The sequence below is a fragment of the Mustela lutreola genome, chromosome X (assembly GCF_030435805.1).
Source record: "Mustela lutreola isolate mMusLut2 chromosome X, mMusLut2.pri, whole genome shotgun sequence".
Lineage (NCBI taxonomy): Eukaryota > Metazoa > Chordata > Mammalia > Carnivora > Mustelidae > Mustela > Mustela lutreola.
Genome location: NC_081308.1, coordinates 67818743 through 67844690, shown reverse-complemented (window position 1 = coordinate 67844690; position 25948 = coordinate 67818743). Strand labels below are relative to the sequence as shown.

At 35.6% G+C, this 25948-nt stretch overlaps 1 protein-coding gene across 6 annotated transcripts in view; it reads left to right on the top strand.

Moving 5' to 3' along the window:
• ATRX (ATRX chromatin remodeler) overlaps window positions 1–25948 on the top strand; it is a 300618-nt gene that overhangs the window by 80533 nt on the left and 194137 nt on the right. For 2 of the 6 annotated variants that reach the window (XM_059158235.1, XM_059158231.1), the window contains exons 4-9: window positions 374–426; window positions 1873–1997; window positions 4624–4737; window positions 11386–11495; window positions 13363–13430; window positions 13728–16813. In XM_059158235.1, coding sequence (XP_059014218.1) covers window positions 374–426; window positions 1873–1997; window positions 4624–4737; window positions 11386–11495; window positions 13363–13430; window positions 13728–16813 — 3556 coding nt within the window. Of the gene's footprint in view, window positions 1–373; window positions 427–1872; window positions 1998–4623; window positions 4738–11385; window positions 11496–13362; window positions 13431–13727; window positions 16814–25948 lie in introns of those variants that run through there. The other 4 variants (XM_059158232.1, XM_059158234.1, XM_059158233.1 and 1 more) reach the window with 4 other exon arrangements.

The window sequence follows — 25948 nt, the reverse complement described above, 5'->3', positions numbered from 1 at the left end:
CTTTGTGCCATCTGTTAGGATAGAGAAAATGACACATTTTTTTTTAATTCCATTGGGATCTGATTACTTCTGTATCTTTGTCTTTATTGACTTGGGTCAAGATCATGGTGTAGTAGTATATCCTCACCTACACACAAAGTTCAATAGAAACAGTTTAATAAGAACAACCAGGAAGTTAATCTCAACTCAAGGAGGCCTGATAATAAATGATATTTAGTTTTTGAAGTTCCTTTTAAAAAAATATTTTAGACTTAAAAGTAATACCCCATTATGTTAACTACATCAGAGATTTTGGCATAAGGAAATAGTTAATTAATTGTAGAGTTGTTCTTTGAGAGTTGTATTCACTTTTTTATTTATTTCTCACATTTAGGGAGCTAGCTCTTCAGAAAAATCCAAATCATCAGGATCATCACGATCAAAAAGGTTGGTTGATATTGAAGGGAAAACATTTTCAGATTGTTTTATTTTCTTTTTCTAAGAATAATAATCTTTCTGAAACTTCAGGTGCTCTTGTTCTGACTAAAGTATTTTATACAAATGCACCCATTAAAAACTAGACAGTGTAGTATAATGAATTCTTTTGTATCCATTAATTAACTTCAATATTTACTGATTCATTCTGACTTTGAATTTTTTTTTTTTTAAAGATTTTATTTATTTATTTGACAGAGAGAAATCACAAGTAGATGGAGAGGCAGGCAGAGAGAGAGAGAGGGAAGCAGGCTCCCTGCTGAGCAGAGAGCCCGATGCGGGACTCGATCCCAGGACCCTGAGATCATGACCTGAGCCGAAGGCAGCGGCTTAACCCACTGAGCCACCCAGGCGCCCACTGACTTTGAATTTTAATGGAATTTTCCAAGGAGGATTTATCATGCCTTAGTGGTCCTTGCAATATGTTGATCATTTATTTTAGATGATATATGTGATCAAAAGAAGGACAGAGGGAAAATGAAATGAATGCCTCATGAAGTAATACGGGTTTTTTAGGATTATGTTAAATTGTCCAGGATGATGGGGAGGTGTAGCCATTACACTTATGGGAAAGTTATAAGGAGATCAAAGAGTGGTAAAAATACTTTTCTGTGTTAAATTGTCAAAACGAATTGTACGTAAGGACTGAAAATACTTCTAATCATACTATAAAGCATAATATACTGCAGAGTATTGATTTTATTAGAAGTTTGCAGTTTATTGGGCATTTGTTGTTGGTATTTGGGGTGTGTGTATGTGTGTGTGTGTGTGTGTTTAAGAAGGCTCCACACTGAGTGTGGGGCTTGAACTCAAAACCTGGAGATCAAGAGTCAGGTGCTCTATTGACTGAGCCATCCAGGTGCCCTGGGCATTCCTTGTTTCTTACTAGTGGGCATGTCTCCTAATAACCACAGCTTTATTTTAACTTATTTTCTAAAGTAATGATTCTTTTTTTTAAGAAAAAGATTTTATTTATTTATTTGACAGAGACCACAAGTAGGCATAGAGTCAGGCAGAGAGAGAGGAGGGGAAGCAGGCTCCCCGCTGAGCAGAGAGCCTGATGTGGACCTCGATCCCAGGACCCGGGGATCATGACCTGAGTCAAAGGCAGAGGCTTTAACCCACTGAGCCACCCAGGCACCCTAAAGTAATGATTCTTAAAGAAGAGATCCCTTTATGATTCCCCCCAGTAGCTTTTTTAGAGTGAACATACCCTGGTCCTACCCCAGACCTACTGAATCATAATTTTTGGTAATATGGTACAGAGATGTGTGCTTCTGTAGGTGAGTCTGATGTGTATCTCTGGTTAAGAATCACCATTCAATCTAAACACATTCTTTGGTTATTAATCTTACTGTCAGAAATGTCCATAATTCTATGGACTTAATTCTTTCATAGGAAACCTTCAATTGTAACAAAGTATATTGAATCGGATGATGAAAAACCTTTGGATGAAACTGTAAATGAAGATGCTTCTAATGAAAATTCAGAAAATGATATTACTATGCAAAGCTTGCCAAAAGGTAATGTGTATTTTTCATATGAAGTTAAAGTGTATTTTTAAATGTCATTATAAAATTGGGGCTTGATTATTGTTAGCTTGTGTAAAGGAGCAGAGCTAGCATTTTAATAGTGGTTGTCTGGAAATTATTAGAATGGTAATGAAAATGTGTGTTACTGAGATTAAAAAGTTAGAATATATGCAGTCAGGTTTGAAAAAGAACAAAACTTATTTTCTCTTTCCATTGGGTTTTAGAACAGAGATTTTGGTTTCTAAATTGTATTTGAATGTGGAAGTTAGTTTAAATGTTTATATTTAATTTTGGCTCAGCAAATTTAAATATGCTTTCTTTATAGGTTAACATACAAATATTCTTAAACTTCAAGAAAACATTTAAAAATCTGGTTTCATCTTACCGCATTCTTAAATTCTCTAAGACTGAAAGCTGAAGTTAATTATAAAAGATAGATTTAGGTGTATTTCTTGTAATTATCTCTTTAAAATGCCTTGTCACATGCCTTTCAACTGTTGCAGTTCTAACTTTAAAACCTCATTAATTAGATTGGGGGAAAAAAGCCAAATAAAAATCTTGGATATTTCATAGCCCAAGTCTGAGAGAAGTATGATATATGATAAGAGTAATGATAAAGGTCTTGGTAATTTCATGGTGTTTCAGAGTCAAAGATTTAGATTTTTTCTTTATTAATAATATGTGAAAGTATGTTAGATTTTTCAAATTTATCCTCACAGATCATTGATAGCTGTGTTTACTATATTTTGTTCTATGTCTATATTTATATTTTTGCGACACATTTTTTGATTATGAAAGTTAAGAAAATGGTGGGAAGGAACACAAGACATTACTTGACTAGGACAAATTAGGAGTTATAGTAGATGAAATATGAAATGGGGAAAAGGAATGAATGAGAGAAAGTAGAAACAAAGAAAATTGATGGGCCTACCATTTACTTGTCTTTGCAAAGCACCTGTGACAATTTTATGCATGGTTGGTGGCCGAGGGCAGAAACAACGACTTGAGGGAGTGTGAGTCCCATACGCAGTGACTCACTTTCGACTGTTACATTCTCAGTGGTTGTCACTGGGAGTCCTTATGATGGTTACTGGGTGAGCTAAGAAATAGGAGTTAAATTCATTCTTTCAGTGGTACTGTGGCAGAAAGTATGGTATGTTTCTAACCTGAATTAAACATAATTCTCTCCCACCAAACCAAAAATAGACCCATTTCATAAGGTAGAATTTGGGTGATGATGATTATTATAATGCTATATTGAGTGTGTATAGGTACCAGACTCTTAATAGAACTAACTCATTTAATCCTCAAACCAGTATTGTAAGGTAGTTACTGTTTCTACTTGTAGAAATAAAGGAACAGATTCAGAGCTCAAGGAACTTTTTCAAGCTTTAAACTGAGAAACTGGGTCTGCTTGAATCCAAAGCTAGTGAGTGCTTTCTCCACTCTACGACTTTGCTTCCATTTAGAGAAGAATCTTCAGAAATAATTCTGTTTTTTCATTAATTATAAATCTTGAGCTTTTTCAAATGCTATGGCTTCTCCGAGAGTATGTATGTGAAATGGTTGTTGTAAATGAAGGTTTTTTTTGGTGTGTAGATTAAATAATCACCAGTTTGTAAAAACTCAATCCTCTATGCCTGCTTTCCCTTCCTTTTTTTCAGAGACTCAGAAATACATATTACTAGATGTTATACCTTGCCAAAATCTGTGTGCTGAATAACATAGGCCCATGTTTCAGGGATACTGCCCCTGACAGTACTGCCCCTGCCCCTTGTATTACCAAGCCCAGCAATGTAGGTAAATGTGAGAGCTGGACCCTTTTTACTATGCTCCTGCTTTATTTGCTCTTGAGAGATTATAAAGAAAACATAAATTAACAACCTGTCTTCTCAGATCACATGTTTTATACTAAGAAGTACATTTTTTCTAAAATATTCCATAGAGACCAATAGTTGATCTCATTCTACAGTTTATTGTTAGAACAGTTGAGCTTAAATACCTTAAGGCAATCTTCTGTTTTAAGACTCTTTAAGGACTTTTCTGGGTACTAAAAATCTGACATACTAGTTGGGAAATGCCTCAGAATAGGTATAGCAATAATAGCAGAATTAACTTCTCACATTGCCTCCCACTGTCCTCCCCCAAAACAATATAAAAAAAACCCTTACAAATCTTTTTCTGAGTTTGTGATTTGAATTATGAGAAGAATAGGATATCTTTTTAAAATTTTCCTTCTGGTCCTTCTATTTTATAAACTTTTTTGGAGCTTAGCATGGGTGTTTATACTCAAAACAGTTTTTGTTATAGGCACTAAAAATTCAGAACTGGGCTGAGACTTTCTACTTTATTCACACATTTCTGTTATAATCAGTTCATAAGATCCCCACCCTATTTTTTTTATTAATTATATTCCAACAAGTAATCTTATTGCTGACACCTGGCCCTTCTCCTATTTCCCTGTTTAATTTAGTTTTGAAGAGGTCCTTACACAAGTATTGAAAGCTTGAAAGAACAAAATTATGTACCAGCAATGTTGGCTTTATCTGAACTGAAGTCTTGTACTTCATTTGCACATTTAATATGTGTAATGGTTTTTTAAATGAAATCATTCTAGGTACAGTGATTGTACAACCAGAGCCAGTGCTGAATGAAGACAAAGATGATTTTAAAGGGCCTGAATTTAGAAGCAGAAGTAAAATGAAAACTGAAAATCTCAAAAAACGCGGAGGTAAATACAAGTGGAAATGAAAACATGAGTTTAAATTGCTGTTTATGACCATATTGGAAAATCTGATGTGCTTATTAAAAATACCTCCACTTTTCTGCCCGTTGTTTATTAAAAGCACTACTTAAAAATAGCCTCTGTTTCTCTCTGAGCTCTGAAGCAGAAAAGGTTAAACATTTATCAAAATACCTTTGCCTTCAGTGGCTATAAAGTTATCTCAAGAAGCTTAGCATTTCCTTCTTGAGTATTAGTTCTGTAATGCCTATACGCCAAAATACCATGTGTTCCCTTTCACCTGGAAAGAGTTTCAGATTTGGACAAAATCTTGCCTGTGGCCTTCAGGTAACTGTGTGTGTGTGTGTGTGTGTGTGTGTAGGTGTGTAGGTGTGTATATACATATATATATATATATATATATATATATATATATATATATGAGATACATTGTATCACAGAGTTACCTATGTGTTAGTATTATTTGGGATGCTTATTAAAAATGCAAGTCCCTTAACTCCACTAACAAATTAGAATTTTGGGGGATGATCAAGAATGAGCCCCATTTTGTTCTTTTGTATATTAAAGTTGGAGATCAACTGATGTAAGGAAAATAATGTAGAAATGAGTAGGAAGGAGAAGGGAGCTAGAACTATTAACCTTCCTTCCAGTTGTCTGAGCTATCTCTTCTTTTGTCTGTCTACCCCCACTTATACACACACCATGTTGACTAATCATCTGTAGAAAGTTAGTGTAAGGAGGATTCATTTGGAAATTTATGACAGTGGGGTATGTTTCCAATTTGTGTGTGATTTTTAAATAGTGCCTGTATATTTTTTGGGCAGATTTGCAGAGCCATAATCCATGACGGTAAAAGGAACAAATCTCTAAAAAATAGAACATGACACTAAATTTCTAAGTAGAAGTGTAATGGAAGCATGTCTTTAATATTTATCATGTTACTTGTGAAATTATAGCATAGTACTTATATTGGTGAAATTTTGTGCAGATTTTTATTTCAGTGCTATATGCTTATCTTGATGGAATTAGTAAAGTATATCTGTATTATATATATTTTTGGATTAAATAACTCAGTAGGTTGTTGGAGAAAATCAAAGAAATGTTTAGTCTGTTGTCCACAAGGGGGCGTTCTGCTCCTTTCACGCATAGGGAAAATTTATGGAGAATGTAGTTCATAGTAGGGAAACGGTCATTGCAGCAGCAGAGCTCGCCAAAGCTGAATAGTTTTGTTAAAAGGAAGAGAATCAGCAAGTTGAAGGTGACTGGAGGGATCAGTAGCAAGAGTCTGGAGAATAGATAACTAAGTGTACTATATTGTATCAAAATTAGTATCTAAGTGGGGTCTTTGATGAGGCGCTCTTATTCAGTGTCTAGAATGTGTATAAGGGCCCAAAAGGAGAATGGAAAAAAAGCACAGTTGTTGGGGAATGCATTCTTTTTTTAAAAAAATTTTTTATAAACATAAAATGTATTTTTAGCCCCAGGGATACAGTTCTTTGAATCACCAGGTTTACACACTTCACAGCACTCCCCACAACACATACTCCCCACCAATGGGGAGTGGGGAGTGCATTCTTAGTACCATTTCACTATGCTGCTGGTGTTTGGTCTAAGCTGATACATTTGGAACATTTTATTGAGTGTTCTGTGTAGGAATGTTTATATTATGCTTAATGAAATGTATGTTTATAGACCTATATATAGTAGTACCTAAATCTCTCATGTTAATTTTTGTCTTAATGATTTTCTGTATCTTTAAACTGTCAGAAATTATACAGGGAATTTAACTGTTTGCTTATGTACACGTGTATGAATAAACCAGTGATCTGAGGTACTGAATTGCAAGTTAATATTCAAGCTTCCTAGGAAAGTTCTATAATTAAAGCCTAGCTTAGGAAACTGTCAAGAAGGTAAATTCTGTATAATCTTATATTGATTTGAAACAAAATTAAAAGTATAGTTTTATCCACCATTTTAGGAGCCACTTTTTTTTTTTTAAGATTTTATTCATTTATTTGACAGAGAGAGATCACAAGCAGGCAGAGAGGCAGAGAGAGAGGAGGAAGCAGGCTCCCCGCCAAGCAGAGAGCCAAGCAGAGAGCCCGATGCGGGGCTTGATCCCAGGACCTGAGATCATGACCCAAGCTGAAGGCAGAGGCTTTAGCCCACTGAGCCACCCAGGCACCCCTTTATAAAACACCATAGCTGGGACGGCTGTGTGGCTCAGTTGGTTAAGCCACTGCCTTCGGCTCAGGTCATAATCCCAGGGTCCTGGGATCGAGTCCTGCATTGGACTCCTTGCTCAGTGGGGAGCCTGCTTCTCTCTCTGCCTCTGCCTGCTGCTCTGCCTGCTTAAGTTCTCTATCTCTCTCTCTGACAAATAAATAAAATCTTTAAAAACAAAACAAAACAAAACAAAACAAAACACCATAGCCTACTGACAACCTTTTCTGCAGTTTGTTAGAAAGTATATTTTACACCTAATTTTTCTACCTGGCACAATAATTTTCTTTTATTTTAAATTCCAGTATATTTAGCATACTGTGTTACATTAGTTTTAGGTGTACAACATAGTGATTCAACAATTCCATACATCACATAGTACTTATTGTGACAGGAGTACTTCTTAATCCCCATTGCCTATTTTACCCATCCCCATACCCACCTTCCCTCTGGTAACCATTAGTTTTGTTTGCTATAGCTAAGAGTCTGTTTCTTGGCTTCTCTCTCTTTTTTTCTTGTGCTCCTTTTTCTCCCTTAAATTCCACATATGAGTGAAATCATATGGTATTTGTTTTTCTCAAATTTATTTTCCTTAGCATTACTCTCTCTAGTTCTAGCCATGTCATTGAAAATGGCAAGATTTCATTCTTTTTTTTAATGGCTGAATAATATTCCATTGTGTATATATACCATATCTTCTTTATCCATTCATCTGTCAATGGATACTTTGGCTGCTTACATAATTCGGCTGTTGTAAATACTGCTTCTCTAAATATGTGTATGTGTCCCTTTGAATTAGTGTTTTTGTATTTTGGAGGTAAATACCCAGTAATTCAATTACTGGATTGTAGGATAGTTCCATTTTTAACTTTTTGAGGAACCTTCATATTGTTTTCCAGAATGGGTACACCAGTTGACATTCCTACCAATAGTGAAGAGGGTTCCTTTTTTTCCACGTCTTTGTCAACACTTGTTTTTCTTGTGTTTTTGATTTTAGCCATTCTGACAGGTATGGGTTGATATCTCATTATATTTATGATTTGCATTTCCCTGATAATGACTGATGTTGAGCATCTTTTCATGTGTCTGTTGGCTGCCTGGGTGTCTTCTTTGGAGCAATGTCTGTTCCATGTTCTCTGCCCATTTTTTTTTTTTTTTTTGGATAGTAAATTCTAGATTTGATTGTCTTTATTTTTTTTTAATTTATTTTTTATTTTAAGCATAACAGTATTCATTATTTTTGCACCACACCCAGTGCTCCATGCAATCCGTGCCCTCTGCCCATTTTTTAATTGGATTATTCATTTTTTGGGTGTTGGGATTTATAAATTCTTTATATGTTTTGGATACTAACCCTTTCTTAAATATCATTTGCAGATATCTTCTTCCATTCTGTAGGTTACCTTTTAGTTTTGTTGATTGTTTCCTTCACTGTGCAGAAGCCTTTTATTTTGATGTAGTCCCAAGAGTTAATTTTTCTTTTATTTCCTTTGCCTCAGGAGACATATCTAGAAAAGTGTTATGATGGTGGATATCAGGGACATCACTGCCTTTGCTTTCTTCTAGGATTTTTAAAAATTTAAAATCAGTTAGCCAACATATAGTACATTCATTGGTTGTGTATAAAATCCAGTTAGGATTTAAAAAAAAATTTTTTTAAGTAATCTCTACACCCACTATGGGACTTAAACTTAAAACCTTGAGATCGTGAGTTGCACACTCCACTGATGGAGCCAACCAGGTCTCCCTCCTCTAAGATTTTTATAGTTTCAGGTCTCACATTTAGGTGTTTAATCCATTTTGAGTTTATTTTTGTGTATAGTGAAAGAAAGTGGTCCAGTTTCATTCTTTCACATCATGTTTTCCCAACACCATTTGTTGAAGAGACTCTCTTTTTCATGTTTTCCCAACACCATTTGTTGAAGAGACTCTCTTTTTCCCACTGGATAGTCTTCTTGATTTGTCAGAGATTGGCCATATAATTATGGGCTTATTTCTGGGTTTTGTATTCTGTTCTATTGATCTATATGTCTGTTTTTGTGACAGTACTATACTGTTTTGATTGACAGCTTTATAAATAATTTAAGTCAGAAATTGTGATACCTTTAGCTTTGTTTTTCATTTTCAAGGTTGCTTTGGCTTTTTGGGGTCTTTTGTGGTTCCATGCAAATTTTAGGATTGTTGTTTCTAGTTTTGTGAAAAGTGCTATGCCATGGTGTTTTGATAGGGATTGCATTAAATATGTAGATTGTTTTGAGTAATTTTAGACATTTTAACAATATTTGTTCTTCTAATCCATTAGCATGGAATGTCTCCATATCTTTGTGTCATCTTCAGTTTTTATCATTAATGTTTTATAGAGTTTTGTTCTCTTTAAATCTATTAAAATGCGTTGAGCTCAGAAATGAAAATGCTTCTCTTCCATTTACACATTATATTATAATCCTTAAGGTATTTTATAGCTAAAAGTAAAAATGTGAAGCATTTACATATAGAAACAAGTACATGAAGTAACATTTCACCATTATTCAGTGTTGGCTTTACATCTCACTTAAATGAAATACTGGTTCAGTCTTACTCCTCCATTTCCACCCCGTCCCCGCCATGATGATTATTTTGAAGTTTGTATGCATGTGTGTATATTATCTTCATATATGTTTTTGTATTTTTCCTGTTCATGTTTATTCATAAAGCATTTATTTTTCACTTAAAATATATAAAGTAGTATTTCACATTCATTATTGCTTTTGAAGTGTGTCCATCTCAGTGAATATACATCTGGTTTTTTATTTTCCACTGCTTTATAGAATTTTGTAATGTGAATAAACCACTGTCCATTTCCCAGATGGAAATTATTTCCAATTTTTTGTTTTTGAAGTTTTCTAATTTCCTATTTAGTGCTGCAATGAATATCATATATATGATTCTTTGTGCACATGTGGGAGAATTCTCCAAAGGATCACTTAGTTTTAATTTTTGAGTGATATGTGTACAAAAGCATATAGAAGATGCTTAATATTTATTATGTTAACATTGGATGAACATTCATATTCTTTTATTAGTATATCTTAATGCAGTCATTATTTGAAATGAAGCACACTGTATTTAGCACTCAGGGTCAAACACTAACATAGGACAGTATGATATAAAATATTAGCAACTTACATAGTGAGTCTTCAAATTCTCTATATTGTCTGGAAAAGTATGATGGTACCCTTAAAACTTGGTTAAACTTTCTTAACTTCTGCAAATAAGAATCTTTGTGATATTCAGGTCCATGGTGATTTGGACCTAAAGAGGAAGAAAAAAACAAAATAGAAAATTGAGAGGTGGGAAATGTATGTATTGTTTTGTTTTTTATTTAGGGATATAGGTTATTATTTTAATTATCTTTTTATTTGTGAATGCAGGCATTTTCATTGGCTGGTTTGGAATCGTAATCTGTCATCTTCTGTCAAGATCTTGGTTGCACATCAGAATCATCTGTTAAAACTAGAAGAAAAAAGTCTAGGAGATTCTTATTCAGTGGTTTAGGGATGAGAATGACTGTCTCTGCTTTTAAAAAGTTTCTTCAGATGATTCTGATGTTCCGCTCAGATTGTGAAGCACTGCCCTACGCAGAACTAGGGATGAAAGTGAGGCAGGAGAGGTTTCCTCTTTGTTGCATTGGGTTATCTTTAGTCTGTTTTCCTGCAGACACTGTGGAATGGGGCTCTGCTTTCCCCCTCCTCCAAGTCATTCTCAGGTTTTGCTGTCAACATCGATAGATACACCTGCAAGTCTTATTTGTCCTTAATTGGAAATAGTAGACAGTGCTGATATGTAGTGGATAGTGAGATAGAGAGGTTAATGGGAATTATAGATAGTATTGAAATAAATCTAAGGTAAGAAATTGGTAATTTAAAATTCGCAGGTTTTCATGTACTATATTGGAAGAGTCTGTGTAGACGTTTTCATTTTGAGGATACCTAATTTTTAAGTATAAGGATGCAAAAGACTGTTCCACATACGTCACTTGCTTCCGCATTCTTTAAGAACTGATAATTAATTTATTTGCAAAGCAATAGTAAAATGAAAAAGAGTTCTTGACCCATATTTTTAGAACTTCTCTTATGGAGTCTCTTCATGTTTTATCATGTTGAGAAATAGGGTTTGCATCTGTAAAAGGAAACAGATTAGGATTTGTAGTTCTGGAATTTTCCAAGGTTGTCATGTTTTTAGTAAGTCCGTAAAATTATTAGCCTTTCGTGTCCAAAATGTCACTTTTCTAAGGATTATGAAGTATTTAATTTCCAATATGAAAATTGCAAAATGCTGACTAAAGTAAATATCTTTTTTTATGTGTGTGTGTGTGTGTGTGTGTGTGTGTGTGTGTGTGTATATGTCTGAATAATGGTCACTCCTTTCTCCTAGAAGATGGGCTTCATGGGATTGTGAGCTGCACAGCTTGTGGACAACAGGTCAATCATTTTCAAAAAGATTCCATTTACAGACATCCTTCACTGCAAGTACTTATTTGTAAGGTATGTAATGATCTATTTATAATTCATTCCACAAATATTTGAACGTTTGCTGTGTATTAGATATTTGGTTTACAGTGTCAGACTTCTGGTGCATAGTGATGAATAGTATGGGCCTGGTCTCTGTCTTTGGAGGGCTTATGTGGTAATGGGGAGAACAGACATTACAAAAAGCCCAGTAAGTGCCATGATCGAGGAAGTACTGTGTAATGTGGGAACATATAGGAATCCTGTGTAATCTGGAGTTGGGTTGGAGGGCTTTATAATGGAGATGCTATAAGCTGATATCTGAGCTGTAAATAGATTAGCCTGGTGGAGTGGGATTGGCTCAGCGTATTCTAAGCAGAGGCAACATGGTATTCAAAGGCTGGTAAGTGAAGCAGAGCATGGTGTGTTGGCAAATCTAAAGAGTATACGTGTGTGCAGATGTATGTTTTATAACCTTCCCTCTCATGTATTCTGGTTACCCAAATCTCAACTCTCCATGTGGGGCAGGGTTTTGACATAAGTTGGTGATGATAGAATTAAAAATGCTTCATATGTGTTGTAGATAGTTTTAACAGTCTGTGTATACTCTTTTATTAGTGATACTGTGGAGTTAATTTTAAATATCTATAATATCAAAGTTATGATTTCCCTTACTCATTACTGCTAAGATTAATTCTGGGTTAGTTTGTTTTCCAACAAAATGCTTCCTTGAAATGCAAGAGCAGACCAGATTTTCCTCAGAGATCCAGTTCTAGGTCTTTTTTTTTTTCTTCAAGATTTTATTTATTTATTTGAGAGTGAGAGAGCACAAGTGGGGCAGAGGATCAGAGAAAGAAGGAGAAAAAGAGAGAGAGAGAGAGAGAGAGAGTGAGTGAGTGTGCAGACTCCCTGCTGAGCAGAGAGCCAGATGTGGGGCTTGTCCCAGGACCCCAAGATCACAACCTGAGCTGAAGGCATATGCTTTACTGCTCGCAGGCGCCCCCTCTAAGTATTTCATTGTATGAGTTTTTGATATAGACCTACTTAAGTAGACTGAATTTACTTTTTTTTTTTTTTTTTTTTTTTTTTAGCAATTTGTGTTTCTCCATTGCTTGAATTCAGTTCAACCATAAGCCTATTTAGGGGGACATGTTGTTGCTTCTAGTTTTAAAATGGGACAGTTGAATTTCATATGGTTGGATTTTTAATGTGCATTTCCTTTCTCTTTTCTAAAATATATAATTTTTTTTTCAAGGCCTAGTCTGTTGAGCCTAGACCATTTTATTAATTGGTACTTTTCATCACTGGGCAGAGAACCTTCCCTTTCTCCAGGCTTAGTGAAAATAAATTTAAAGTCAGTCAGACTTGAATTTGAGTACCAGCTTTGCCTGTAACCTAATTGTATGACTTGAGATTTACTTACGTATTAGCCTTTTCTCTAAAATTGGGTGTACTACTTCCAGTTGTGTATAATGTTTTGAGATTTAAAGAGAATGAAACTAAATGTAGGATAGTTTTGCTTAGCCGTACACAAAGCAGGTGTTTATATGTGAAGGTTACTAAATACCTGAAGTAGCAGCATCTGATACATCTTTATGTAGAGGTTTAGTAGTTCATCGTATAAAATTAGAATCCTGATTTGCCGAAATCTTTTACAAACATTATATAAAGTCGAGTGGTACTTGATGATATGGAAATCTATTTCAAGGAATTAATTTATTGAGGTATTTCTGTGTCAGGAAAGTACTAGTATGGGGTAGTGAGTGTTTTGCTTTGGTTTTCTCACACAAATACACACACTTTCCCTCGGCTTTTTTTAATGACTTGAAAATAAAGTTTTTGTCCTTTATGAATATTATGCATTTTGAATATAAAATTTCCCCTTCCCCTTTTCTTTTAATAGAATTGCTTTAAATATTACATGAGTGATGATATTAGCCGTGACTCTGATGGAATGGATGAGCAATGTAGGTAGGTAATAAATCAAGATGAACATAAATTCAGTATTGTCTACTTTTTTGGGGGAAATTCTTACATAGCATGTTACTAGATCCATTTTTTTGTTGTATCATCATTGATGTCTTTAAAGGAAGGTTATTCTTTTCTACAAAACCTTAGGTTTATGTTTAAGTTTCCAGTAAAGAATAAGCAGATGACCCAAATAACTATTAGAATTCCTGGCAGGAAAATTTAAATTGCTTTAATAATGAAAAAAATTTAGAGTGAGTTTCACTTTGGAATAATATTTTCATCTTTTAATAATTTCAGGTGGTGTGCAGAAGGTGGAAACTTGATTTGCTGTGACTTTTGCCATAATGCCTTCTGCAAGAAATGCATTCTGCGCAACCTTGGTCGAAAGGAACTCTCTGCAATAATGGATGAAAACAACCAGTGGTATTGCTACATTTGTCACCCAGAACCTTTGTTGGACTTGGTCACTGCATGTAATAGCGTATTTGAAAATTTAGAACAGTTGTTGCAACAAAATAAGAAGAAGATAAAAGTTGACAATGAGAAGAGTAATAAAGTATATGACCACACACCCAGATTTTCTCCAAAGAAAAATAGTTCCAATTGTAATGGAGAAGAAAAGAAATTAGATGATTCATGTTCTGGTTCAGTAACCTACTCTTATTCAGCACTAATTGTGCCCAAAGAGATGATTAAGAAGGCAAAAAAACTGATTGAGACCACATCTAACATGAACTCCAGTTACGTTAAGTTTTTGAAGCAGGCAGCAGATAATTCAGAAACCAGTTCTGCTATAAAGTTACGCCAGCTTAAGGCTTTTAAATCTGTGTTAGCTGATATCAAGAAAGCTCATCTTGCATTAGAAGAAGAGTTGAATTCAGAGATTCGAGCTTTGGATGCTGGAAACAAAGAGAAAAATACCAAAGAGCATAAGGTCATAGATGCTAAGTCTGAAACAAAAGTACGAAAAGGAGAAAAACCCTGTGCTTTAGAAAAAAGAGATATTTCAAAATCAGAAGCTAAACTGGCAAGAAAGCTGGTGGATAGTGAGCACATGGATCAGAATATTACAATACAGGAACAAAGAACAAATAAAAATGCCACTGGTGAACATAAGAAATCAGATAAAAAAGAAGAACCTCAGTATGAACCTGCTAACACTTCTGAAGATTTAGACATGGATATTGTTTCTGTTCCTTCCTCAGTTCCAGAAGACATTTTTGAGAATCTTGAGACAGCTATGGAAGTTCAGAGTTCTGCTGATAATCAGGGAGATGGCAATAGTGGAACTGACCAAGAACTGGAGAGTTCTTCTGTAAAATTAAATATTACTTCAAAAGACAACAGAGGAGGTATTAAGTCAAAAACTACTGCTAAAGTAACAAAAGAATTATATGTTAAACTCACCCCCGTTTCCCTTTCTAATTCTCCAATTAAAGGTGCTGATTGTCAGGAAGTACCACAAGATAAAGATGGCTGTAAAAGTTCTGGTCTGAACCCCAAGCCAGAGAACTGTGGAGTTGGACAGGAAAAGAATGATAGTGAGCATTTATTTGAAAGTGAAGTTCCATTACTTACAGAAGAATCCGATCTTCGAAGATCTCCACGTGTAAAGACTACTCCCTTGAGGCGACAGACAGAAACCAATCCTGCAACATCTAACTCAGATGAAGAAAGTAATGAAACAGTTAAGGAGAAACAAAAACTATCAGTTCCAATGAGAAAAAAGGATAAGCGGAATTCTTCTGACAGTGCTATAGATAATCCCAAACCTAATAAATTGGCTAAATCTAAACAGTCGGAGATTGTGGATCAGAATTCAGATTCTGATGAAATGTTAGCAATCCTCAAAGAGGTATCCAGGATGAATCACAGTTCTTCTTCAGATACTGATATCAATGAAACTCATACAAATCATGAGAAGACTTTGTATGATTTAAAGACTCAAACAGGGAAAGATGATAAAGGAAAAAGGAAACGAAAAAGTTCTACTTCTGGTTCAGATTATGATATTAAAAAAGGCAAATCAGCTAAGAAGTCTATAATTTCTAAAAAGAAACGACAAAACCAGTCTGAATCTTCCAATTATGACTCAGAATTAGAAAAAGAGATAAAGAGTATGAGTAAAATTGGGGCTGCCAAAACAACCAAAAAAAGAGTTCCAAATAAAGAAGATTATGATTCTTCTGAAGATGAAAAACACAGAAAAAAAGGAATGGATAATCAAGGGCAGAAAAATTTGAAGACCACACAAGAAGGATCATCTGATGATACTGAAAGGAAACATGGGAGAGAGAATTTCACTCCAGCAGAAGGCACAGTCGATAAAGACGGGACCAACATGGACTTAAGAGATCGAATTTCTAAGAAGCAACAGTTAGGTGTTTCTTCTGATGGTGCTGATAAGCTGCCTTCAGGGAAAGAGGAGAGTTTTAATTCTCCAGAAGACAAAAAGTTTGCTGAAACTAAAGAAAAGAGTAAGCATTTGAAAACCAAATCGTGTAAGAAAGTACAGGCTGGCATATCTGACATTGCTGAGAATTTCCCAAAGAAAGAGCAGAGTGATGAGTCCTCTGAAGATGACAAAAAGCAGAGCAAAAAGGGAATTGGAGTAAAAGAAAAGAAAACTATAGACTTGAAGAAAAATGTAATTAAGATCGAACAACAGTATGAATCATCATCTGATAGCACTGAGAAGTTACCCGAGGGAGAAGAAATTTCTCATTTTCCTAAAGGCATAAAACAAAATAAGAATGACACAACTTACGGGGACAAGAAAAGTAAGAAAATAAAAGATAAAACTTCTAAAAAGAAGGGTGAAATATCTGATCATACTGAGAAATTACAGGGAAAAAGAGATAGTTGTGATTCTTCAGAAGACAAAAGGAGTAAGAACGGGGCATCCAGTAGAGTGAAGAAAAGATGCAACTTGCCTGAAAAGAGTTTGAGGAAGAGACAAGATTGTTCGTCATCTGATACTGAGAAATATTCCATGAAAGAAGATGGTTGTGATTCTTCTGATAAGAGACTGAAAAGAATAGAACTGAGGGAAAGAAGAAATTTAAATTCAAAGAGAAATACCAAGGAAGTACATAGTGGCTCATCGTCTTCGGATGCTGAGGAAAGTTCTGAAGATAATAAAAAGCTGAAGAAACAGAGAACTTCAGCAAAAAAGAAGACAGGCGGTATCAAGGAGAAAATGAGAAACTCCTTAAGAACAAGCACTAAAAGGAAGCAAGCTGACATTACATCATCATCTTCTTCTGATATAGGAGATGATGATCAGAATTCTGTAGGTGAGGGGAGCAGTGATGAGCAGAAAATTAAGCCTGTGACTGAAAATTTAGTGCTGTCTTCACATACTGGATTTTGCCAATCATCAGGTATGCAAAAATAAATTAATTCATAATTTATGCTTTTACTGTCTTGAATAACTACATGGTTTAATTTTCCCTGAAGCCAGTCATATGCAAGGATACTGCATAGGAAAAGGCTCTTTAAAATTCTTTAAAGATGTACTAAAAAGCCTTCATTTATTTTTACTCCATCATTGGAAGGTATTCCAAATATTTTTAGTATTCTGTGTCAGATATACCAGGTTGGTTGGGTACCTGACAGAATTTCTTTACCAATGTTTAGTGCTTTTTCTGGAGTAATAAATAGTTTATGATGGAAAATCAGATGTGTGCTGGTAGTTTAGTAGGTATATATTTATGTAATGGAGATGTGTGCTTTGTGCTGGTATAACAGTGTGTGGAAGTTTTAACTGCCTTGCCATGCATATGGCTTTCTGTAACTTCTGTACCTAGTGTGGGGCTAGAACTCACAACCCTGAGATCAAGATCATGGTTTTACAACTGAACCAGCCAGGCACACCTGCATATATATGACTTTTTATTTTTTTTATTTTTTTTTTCTTTTATTTTTTTTTTTCCTTTTTTTTTTTTTTTTTTTTAAAGATTGTATTTATTTATTTGATGGAGAGAGAGATCACAAGCAGGCAGAGAGGCAGGCAGAGAGAGAGGGAGAAGCAGGCTCCCCGCTGAGCAGGGAGCCCGATGTGGGGCTCGATCCCAGGACCCTGAGATCATGACCGGAGCTGAAGGCAGAGGCTTAACCCACTGAGCCACCCAGGCGCCCCTATATGACTTTTTAAATTGGACAGACTAACTTTGTGTCTGGTAAAATTCTCTGAAAATTTATTTTTTTAAATTTTATTTATTTATTTGACAGACAGAGATCACAAGTAGGCAGAGAGGCAGGCAGAGAGAGGAGGAAGCAGGCTCCCCGCTGATCAGAGAGCCTGATCAGGACCCTGGGATCACAACCCGAGCTGAAGGCAGAGGCTTTAACCCACTGAGCCACCCAGGTGCCCCTGAAAATTTTAAATTTACATCATTAAACCCACTGCTGCTCCTTGTCATTTTTTTCTAATCACGTGAACAGATGTTTCTGTCTATAACAGTAACAAAATAAAAGGAAAATCCAAAAAGTAGATGAATTACCTTACCCTGAGGAGATAGAGAACTAGGACAATTAGGATATGGGTCAAACAGTCAGTGTATCTCCCCCCCCCCCCAAAAAAAAAGAGTTTTAAAAATAATTTTTATTACTGTTGCAGTTCTTAAAAATCAGTTTATAATACATGTGCGTATGTCACTTGCATTGTGTTTTTATTTAAGTTAGTAAACCTTGTCAGTTAACTAGGGACATGTTAAACTTATTCCTTCATTCATTCTAAAAATTTATTTATTTATATTACAACTCACAGCTGCTTGCTTACTTGCTTATTTATTTATTTATTTACTTTATTTCTTTAAATTTTAATTCTAGTACGTGTAATATACAGTGTTATATTAGTTTCAGGTGTACAATATAGTGGCTCAGCAACTCTATACGTTACTGTGCTCGTTATAAGTGTACTCTTAATCCCCTTCCCCAATTTCACCCATCACCTCCTTCCCTTTTGGTAACCATCCGTTTGTTCTCTGTAGTTAAGAGTCTGTTATTTTGTGTTTGTCTTTTTTCTTTGTTCATTTGTTTTGTTTCTTAAATTCTACATATGAATGAAACATTAGGTATTTGTCTTTCTTTGACTTATTTAGCATTATACTCATGATTCATCCATGTTATTGCAGACAGTAAGATTTCTTTCTTTCTTTTTTTTAAAGATTTATTTATTTATTTATTTATTTATCAGGGAGAGAGAGGGAGAGAGAGCGATCACAGGCAGACAGAACGGCAAGCAGAGGCAGAGGGAGAAGCAGGCTCCCTGCTGAGCAAGGAGCCCGATGTGGGACTCGATCCCAGGACGCTGGGATCATGACCTGAGCCAAAGGCAGCCGCTTAACCAACTGAGCCACCCAGGCGTCCCAGATTTCTTTCTTTTTTTATGGCTAAGTAATATTCCATTGTAGAGTTATATACCACATCTTTATCCATCTATCATTGGACATTTGAGTTGCTTCTATAATTTGGCTATTGTAAATAATGCTTCAGTAAACTTTATAGGTGTGTTTATATCTTCATGAATTAGTGTTCTTTTTCTCTTCTTTGGGTAAATACTAGTGGAATTACTGGCTCATATAGTAATTTTGTTTTAACATTTTTTAGGAATGTTCATACTTTGTTCCACAGTAACTGCACCAGTTTGCATTCCCATCAACAGATTTCCTTTTCTCTGTCCTCACCAGAAAACTTTTTATTTCGTGTCTTTGATTTGAGCCATTCTGATAGGTGTCAGGTGATATCTCATTCTGGTTTTGATTTGCATTTTGCTGAAGATGAGTGATTTTGAACATCTTTTCATGTGTCTGTTGGTCAGCCTTAGGTCTTCTTTGGAAGAACACCTGTTGATGTCTTTTGCCCATTTTTTTTTTAAGATTTTATTTATTTATTTGACAGAGAGAGATCACAAGTAGGCAGAGAGGCAGGCAGAGAGAGAGAGGAGGAAACAGGCTCCCTGCTGAGCAGAGAGCCCGATGCGGGACTCGATCCCAGGACCCTGAGATCAAGACCTGAGCCGAAGGCAGCAGCTTAACCCACTGAGCCACCCAGGCGCCCTCTTTTGCCCATTTTTAATTGGATTATTTGTGAAGTTTTTTGGTGTTGAGTTGTATAAATTCTTTATATATTTTGGATACTAGTCCTTTATTGACTATATTGTTTGCAGGTATCTTCTCCCACTCTCTAGGTTGTCTTTTAGTTTTGTTGATTGTTTCCTTTGCTGTGCAGAAGCAGTTTATTTTGATGTGGTCCCAGTGGTTTAATTTTGCTTTTGTTTCCCTTGCCTTCAGAAGACATATCTAGAAAAAATGCTGATAAGGTCAATGTCAGAGAAATTACTGCCTATGCTCTCTCCTAGGGTTTTTATGGTTTCAGGTTTCACATTTAGGTCTTTAATCCATTTTGAATTTATTTTTGTCTATGGTATAAGAAAGTGGTCCCATTTCATTCTTTTGCATGTCACTGTCCAGTTTTCTGAACACCATTTGTTGAAGAGACTTTTTTCTATTGCATATTCTTGCTTCTGTTGAAAAAATAAATTTTGTTGAAAATTAATTGACCATATAGTGTTGAATTTAATTCTGGGCTTTCTATCTTGTTCTGTTGATCTGTGTGTCTGTTATTGTGCCAGTACTATACTGTTTTGATTACTACAGCTTTATAGTATATCTTGAAATCTGGGATTGTGATACTTCTAAGTTTTGCTCTTCTTTTTTGAGATTGCTTTGGCTTTTTGTGGTTCCATACAAATGTTAAGATTATTTCTTCCAGTTCTGTGAAAAATGGTGCTGATATTTTGATAAGGATTGCATTAAATCTGTGGATTGCTTTGAGAAGTAGGGATGTTTTAACAGTGTTCTCCAAGTCCATGAGCATGAAAATCTCTCCATTTGTTTGTATCAACTTCAGTTTCTTTCATTAGTGTTTTATTGTTTTCAAAGTATAGTTCTTTCACCTCCTTGGTTAATTTTATTCCTAGGTATTTTGTTATTTTTGGTGCAGTTGTCAATGGGACAGTTTCTTAATTTGTAATTCATTATTAATGACATTTGTATATCATTATTAGTGTGTAGAAATGCAGTGGTTTTCTGTACATTGATTTGTATCACGTGACCTTACTGAATTCATCCATAAATTCTAGTAGTTTTTTGGTGGTTTTCTATTTACGGTTTCATGTCATCCACAAGTAATGAAGGTTTTAGTTCTTCCTTACCAGTTTGGATACTTTTTATTTGTTTTTGTTTTTTGATGCCTGTGGTTAGGACTGCCAGTACTATGTTGAATAAAAGTGGTTTGAGTGGACATCTTTGTCTTACTTACGATGTTAGGGGAAAAGGTCTCAGTGAACTCCATTGTGAATGTGGAGTATGATGTTAGCTGTGAGTTTTTTACATATGGCCATTATTGTGTTGTGGTATGTTCCTTCTAAACCTACTTTGTTGAGAGTTTTTTTTTTTTAAGATTTTATTTATTTATTTGACAGACAGAGATCACAAGTAGGCAGAGAGGCAGGCAGAAAGAGAGAGAGAGGAGGAAGCAGGCTCTCCGCGGAGCAGACAGCCCGATGCGGGGCTCGATCCCAGGACCCTGGGATCATGACCTGAGCCGAAGGCAGAGGCTTTAACCCACTGAGCCACCCAGGTGCCCCTGTTGAGAGTTTTGATCATGAATGGATTTTATACTTTGTCAGATGCTTTTTTGCATCTATTGAAATGAACATATGTTTCTTAGCCTTTCTCTTATTGACATGAGGTATCACATTGGTTGATTTGCAAATATTAAATCACCTTTGCAGCCCAGGAATAAATCCTACCTGATTATGTGAGTGATTTTTTCAATGTATTGTTGGATTCTGTTTGCTAACATTTTTTTTAAAATATTTATTTATTTATTTATTCATTCATTCATTCATTCATTCATTTGACAGAGATCACAAGTAGGCAGAGAGGCAGGCAGAGAGGAGGGGAAGGCAGGCTCCCCGCTGAGCTTACAGCCAGATGCGGGGCTGGATCCCAGGACCCTGGGATCATGACCTGAGCTGAAGGCAGAGGCTTTAACCCACTGAGCCACCCAGGTGCCCCCCTGTTTGCTAATATTTTGTGGAGGATTTTTGCATCTGTGTTCTTCAGAGATATGACTTATATTTCTCTTTTTTAGGAATATCTTTATCTGGCTTTTGTATCAGGGTAATGCTGACCTTGTAGAGTAAATTTGGAAGCTTTCATTTGTCTTCCATTTTTTGAATTATTTGAGAAGAATTGGGTATTAACTTCTTAAAATATTTAGTAGAATTCACCTGTGAAGGCATGTGGTTCTGGACTTCTGTTTTATGGGAGTTTTTTGATTAATAATTCAGTTTCACTGTTTTCAGTCTGTTCAAATGTTAAATTTCTTTGCGAAGAAGTTTTGGGAGGTTATATTTCAAGAAATTTATCCATTTCTTCTATTTTGTTCAATTTGTTAGCATATAATTTTTCATAATATTCTCTTACAGTCCTTTTTATTTCTGTGGTGTCCATTATTATTTCTCCTCTTTCATTTTTTATTTTGTATGGGTCCTGTCTTATTTTTTTGATGTGTCTGGATAGCAGTTTAACAGTTTTGTTGGTCTTTTCAAAGAACCAGCTTCTGGTTTCATTGATCCATTGATTTTTTTTTTTTTTGAGTTTGAATTTTGTTTATGCTCTGAACTTTAATATTTCTTCCTCCCACAGGTTTTGGGTTTCATTTGTTCTTTTTGTAGTTTCCTTAGGTGTAAGGTTATGTTGTTTATTTGAGTTTTTTCTTCTTAAGGTAGGCTTGTATTGTTACAGAGTTCTCTCTTAGAATAGCTTCTGCTGCATGCCAAAGATTTTGGAGCATTATGGTTTCATTTTCATTTTTTTTGATTTCCTCTTTGATATCTTGGTTGACACATTCATTGTTTAGTAGTGTGTATTTAACCTCTGTATATTTGTATTCTTCCAGGTTTTTTCTTGTGGTTGATTTCTAGTTTCATAGCATCGTGGTTGGAAAAGGTGGATGGTATAACTTTGATCTTTTTGAATTTGTTAAAATTTGTTTTGTGGCCTAACATGTGATCTAGTCTGGAGAATGTTCCATGTGCACATGCAAAGGATTATGTTCTCTTTTAGAATGGAATGTTCTGACTATATGTTAGATCGCTCTGGTCCAGTATGCCCTTCAAAGCTACTGTTTTCATGTTGATTTCAGTTTGAATGATGTAAGTGGGGAGTTAAAGTCCTCTGCTGTTACTATGTTACCGTTGATTACTTTTTTTGTTATTAGCTCTTTTATATTTTTGGGTGTTCCAGTGTTGGGTTCATAAATGGGTTTATGGTTATCTTTCTGGGTTGTACTACTTATGATTATATATTATCCTTTCTTGTCTCTTGTTAGAGTCTTTTAAAAGTTTGGTTTTTCCATTACCTGTATTGCTACCTGGCTTTCTTTTTACATCTATTTGCATGCTAAATATTTTTCCATCCCTTTACTTTATGTCTTTATGTCAGAAGTGAGTTTCTTATTGGTATCATACAGGTAGGTCTTGCTTTCTTATCTATTCAGTCACTCCATTTTTTGATTGGAGCAGTTAGTCCAATTACATTCAAAGTAATTATTGGTAGGCATGTATTGCCGTTTTGCTACTTGCTTTATGTTTGTTTTTGTAGTTTTTTTCTGTTCTTTTCCTCTCTTGCTCTCTTCTGTGATTGCTGGCTTTATTAGTGTATGCTTGGATTCCTTTCTCTTCATTGTTTTCTGTATTAGTTGTTTCTGATTTGTGGTTGTCATTAGTTTTATATAAAAGTTTTTCTGTATGTAGCAGTCTGTATTAAGTTAATGGTTGCTTAAGTTTGAATGTACTAAATTTTTACCCCCTCCCCTCCGTGTTTTAGATATATACTTTATTTCCTTGTAGTTCGTAAATTTTTAACTGATTTTTATTGGTATTTACTTAATTGTACTGCTTTAGTGCTACCTACTTTTCTTACTCATAATTACTGTCTTACTTTTCCACTCAGAGAATCCCCTTTAATATTTCTTGTACAGCTGGTTTAGTTGTGATGAGTTCCTTTATTTGTCCGGGGAACTCTTTTTCTTTCTTTCTGTTCTGAATGATTGTCTTGCTGGAGAGAGTATTCATGGTTATAGTTTTGTTTTCCTTCACTACTTTGAATATATCATGTCAGTCTCTTCTGGCCTGCAAAGTTTCTTCTAAAAAAATATGCTTGTATGTTTTCCCTTGCTTGTACCTGTTTTCTTTTCTCCTGTTGCTTTTAAAATTCCCTCTTTATCACTACATTTTCCTATTTTAATTATTATATGTCTTGGTATGGACTTTTTGGGGGTTATTTTTATTGGGGTTTCTTTGTGCCTTCTTTTTTTAATTTTATTTTTAAGATTTTATTTATTTATTTGACAGAAAGATCACAAGTAGGCAGAGATGCAGGCAGAGAGAGAGAGAGGAGAAAGCAGGCTCCCCGCTGAGCAGAGAGCCCTATGTGGCTCGATTCCCGGGCTCGATTCCAGGACCCTGGGATCATGACCTGAGCTGAAGGCAGAGGCTTTAACCCACTGAGACCCAGGCGCCCCTCTTTGTGCCTTCTGAATCTGGATATATGTTTCCCTCCCCAGATTTGGGAAGTTTTCATCTATTATTTCTTTAAGTAAATTTCTGCCCCTTTTTCTTCCTCATGTCTTTCTGGGGTCCTTATAATGTGCCTGTTACCATGCTTGACTGTGTTACTGAATTCCTTAAGTATACTTTCATATTTTATTATTTTCTTTCTCCCTTCTGTTCACCTTGATAGCTTTCTTTTACTCTGCTTTGTAGGTCACTGGTCCATTCTTCTACTTCCTCTATTATACTATTTTTTTTAATTTTTAATTTTTTATAAACATATTTTTATCCCCAGGGGTACAGGTCTGTGAATCGCCGAGTTTACACACTTCACAGCACTCATCATAGCACATACCCTCCCCAATGTCCATAATCCCACCCTCCTCTCCCAACCCCCCTTCCCCCAGCAACCTTCAGTTTGTTTTGTGAGATGGAGTCACTTATGCTTTGTCTCCCTCCCAATCCCATCTTGTTTCATTTATTCTTCTCCTACCCCCTTAACCCCCCATGTGGCATCTCCACTTCCTCATATCAGGGAGATCATATGATAGTTGTCTTTCTCCACTTGACTTATTTCGCTAAGCATGATACGCTCTAGTTCCATCCATGTTGTCGCAAATGGCAAGATTTCATTTCTTTTGATGGCTGCATAGTATTCCATTGTGTATATAGACCACATCTTCTTGATCCATTCATCTGTTGATGGACATCTAGGTTCTTGCCATAGTTTGACTATTGTAGACATTGCTGCTATAAACATTCAGGTGCACGTGCCCCTTCAGATCACTACGTTTGTATCTTTAGGGTAAATACCCAGTAGTGCAATTGCTGGGTCATAGGGTAGTTCTGTTTTCAAAATTTTGAGGACCCTCCATGCTGTTTTCCAGAGTGGTTGCACCAGCTTGCATTCCCGCCAACAGTGTAGGAGGGTGCCCCTTTCTCCGCATCCTTGCCAGCATCTGTCATTTCCTGACTTGTTCAGTTTAGCCATTCTGGCTTGTGTGAGGTGACATCTCATTGTGGTTTTGATTTGTATTTCCCTGATGCCGAGTGATGTGGGGCACTTTTTCATGTGTCTGTTGGCCATCTGGATGTCTTCTTTGCAGAAATGTCTGTTCATGTCTTCTGCCTATTTCTTGATTGGATTATTTGCTCTTTGGGTGTTGAGTTTGCTAAGGTCTTTATATATTTTGGACACTAGTCCTTTATCTGATATGTCGTTTGCAAATATCTTCTCCCATTCTGTCAGTTGTCTTTTGGTTTTGTTAACTGTTTCCTTTGCTGTGCAAAAGCTTTTGATCTTGATAAAATCCCAATAGTTCATTTTTGCCCTTTCTTCCCTTGCCTTTGGCGATGTTCCTAGGAAGATGTTGCTGTGGCTGAGGTCGAAGAGGTTGCTGCCTGTGTTCTCCTCAAGGATTTTGATGGATTCCTTTCTCACATTGAGGTCCTTCATCCATTTTGAGTCTATTTTCGTGTGTGGTGTAAGGAAATGGTCCAATTTCATTTTTTTGCATGTGGCTGTCCAGTTTTCCCAACACCATTCATTGGAGAGGCTATCTTTTTTCCATTGGACATTCTTTCCTGCTTTGTCAAAGATAAGTTGACCATAGAGTTGCGGGTCTATTTCTGGGGTCTCTATTCTGTTCCATTGATCTATGTGTCTGTTTTTGTGCCGGTACCATGCTGTCTTGATGATGACAGCTTTGTAATAGAGCTTGAAGTCTGGAATTGTGATGCTACCCACTTTGGCTTTCCTTTTCAATATTCCTTTGCCTATTCGAGGTCTTTTCTGGTTCCATATAAATTTTAGGATTATTTATTCCATTTCCTTGAAAAAAATGGATGGTATTTTTATAGGAATTGCATTAAATATGTAGATTGCTTTAGG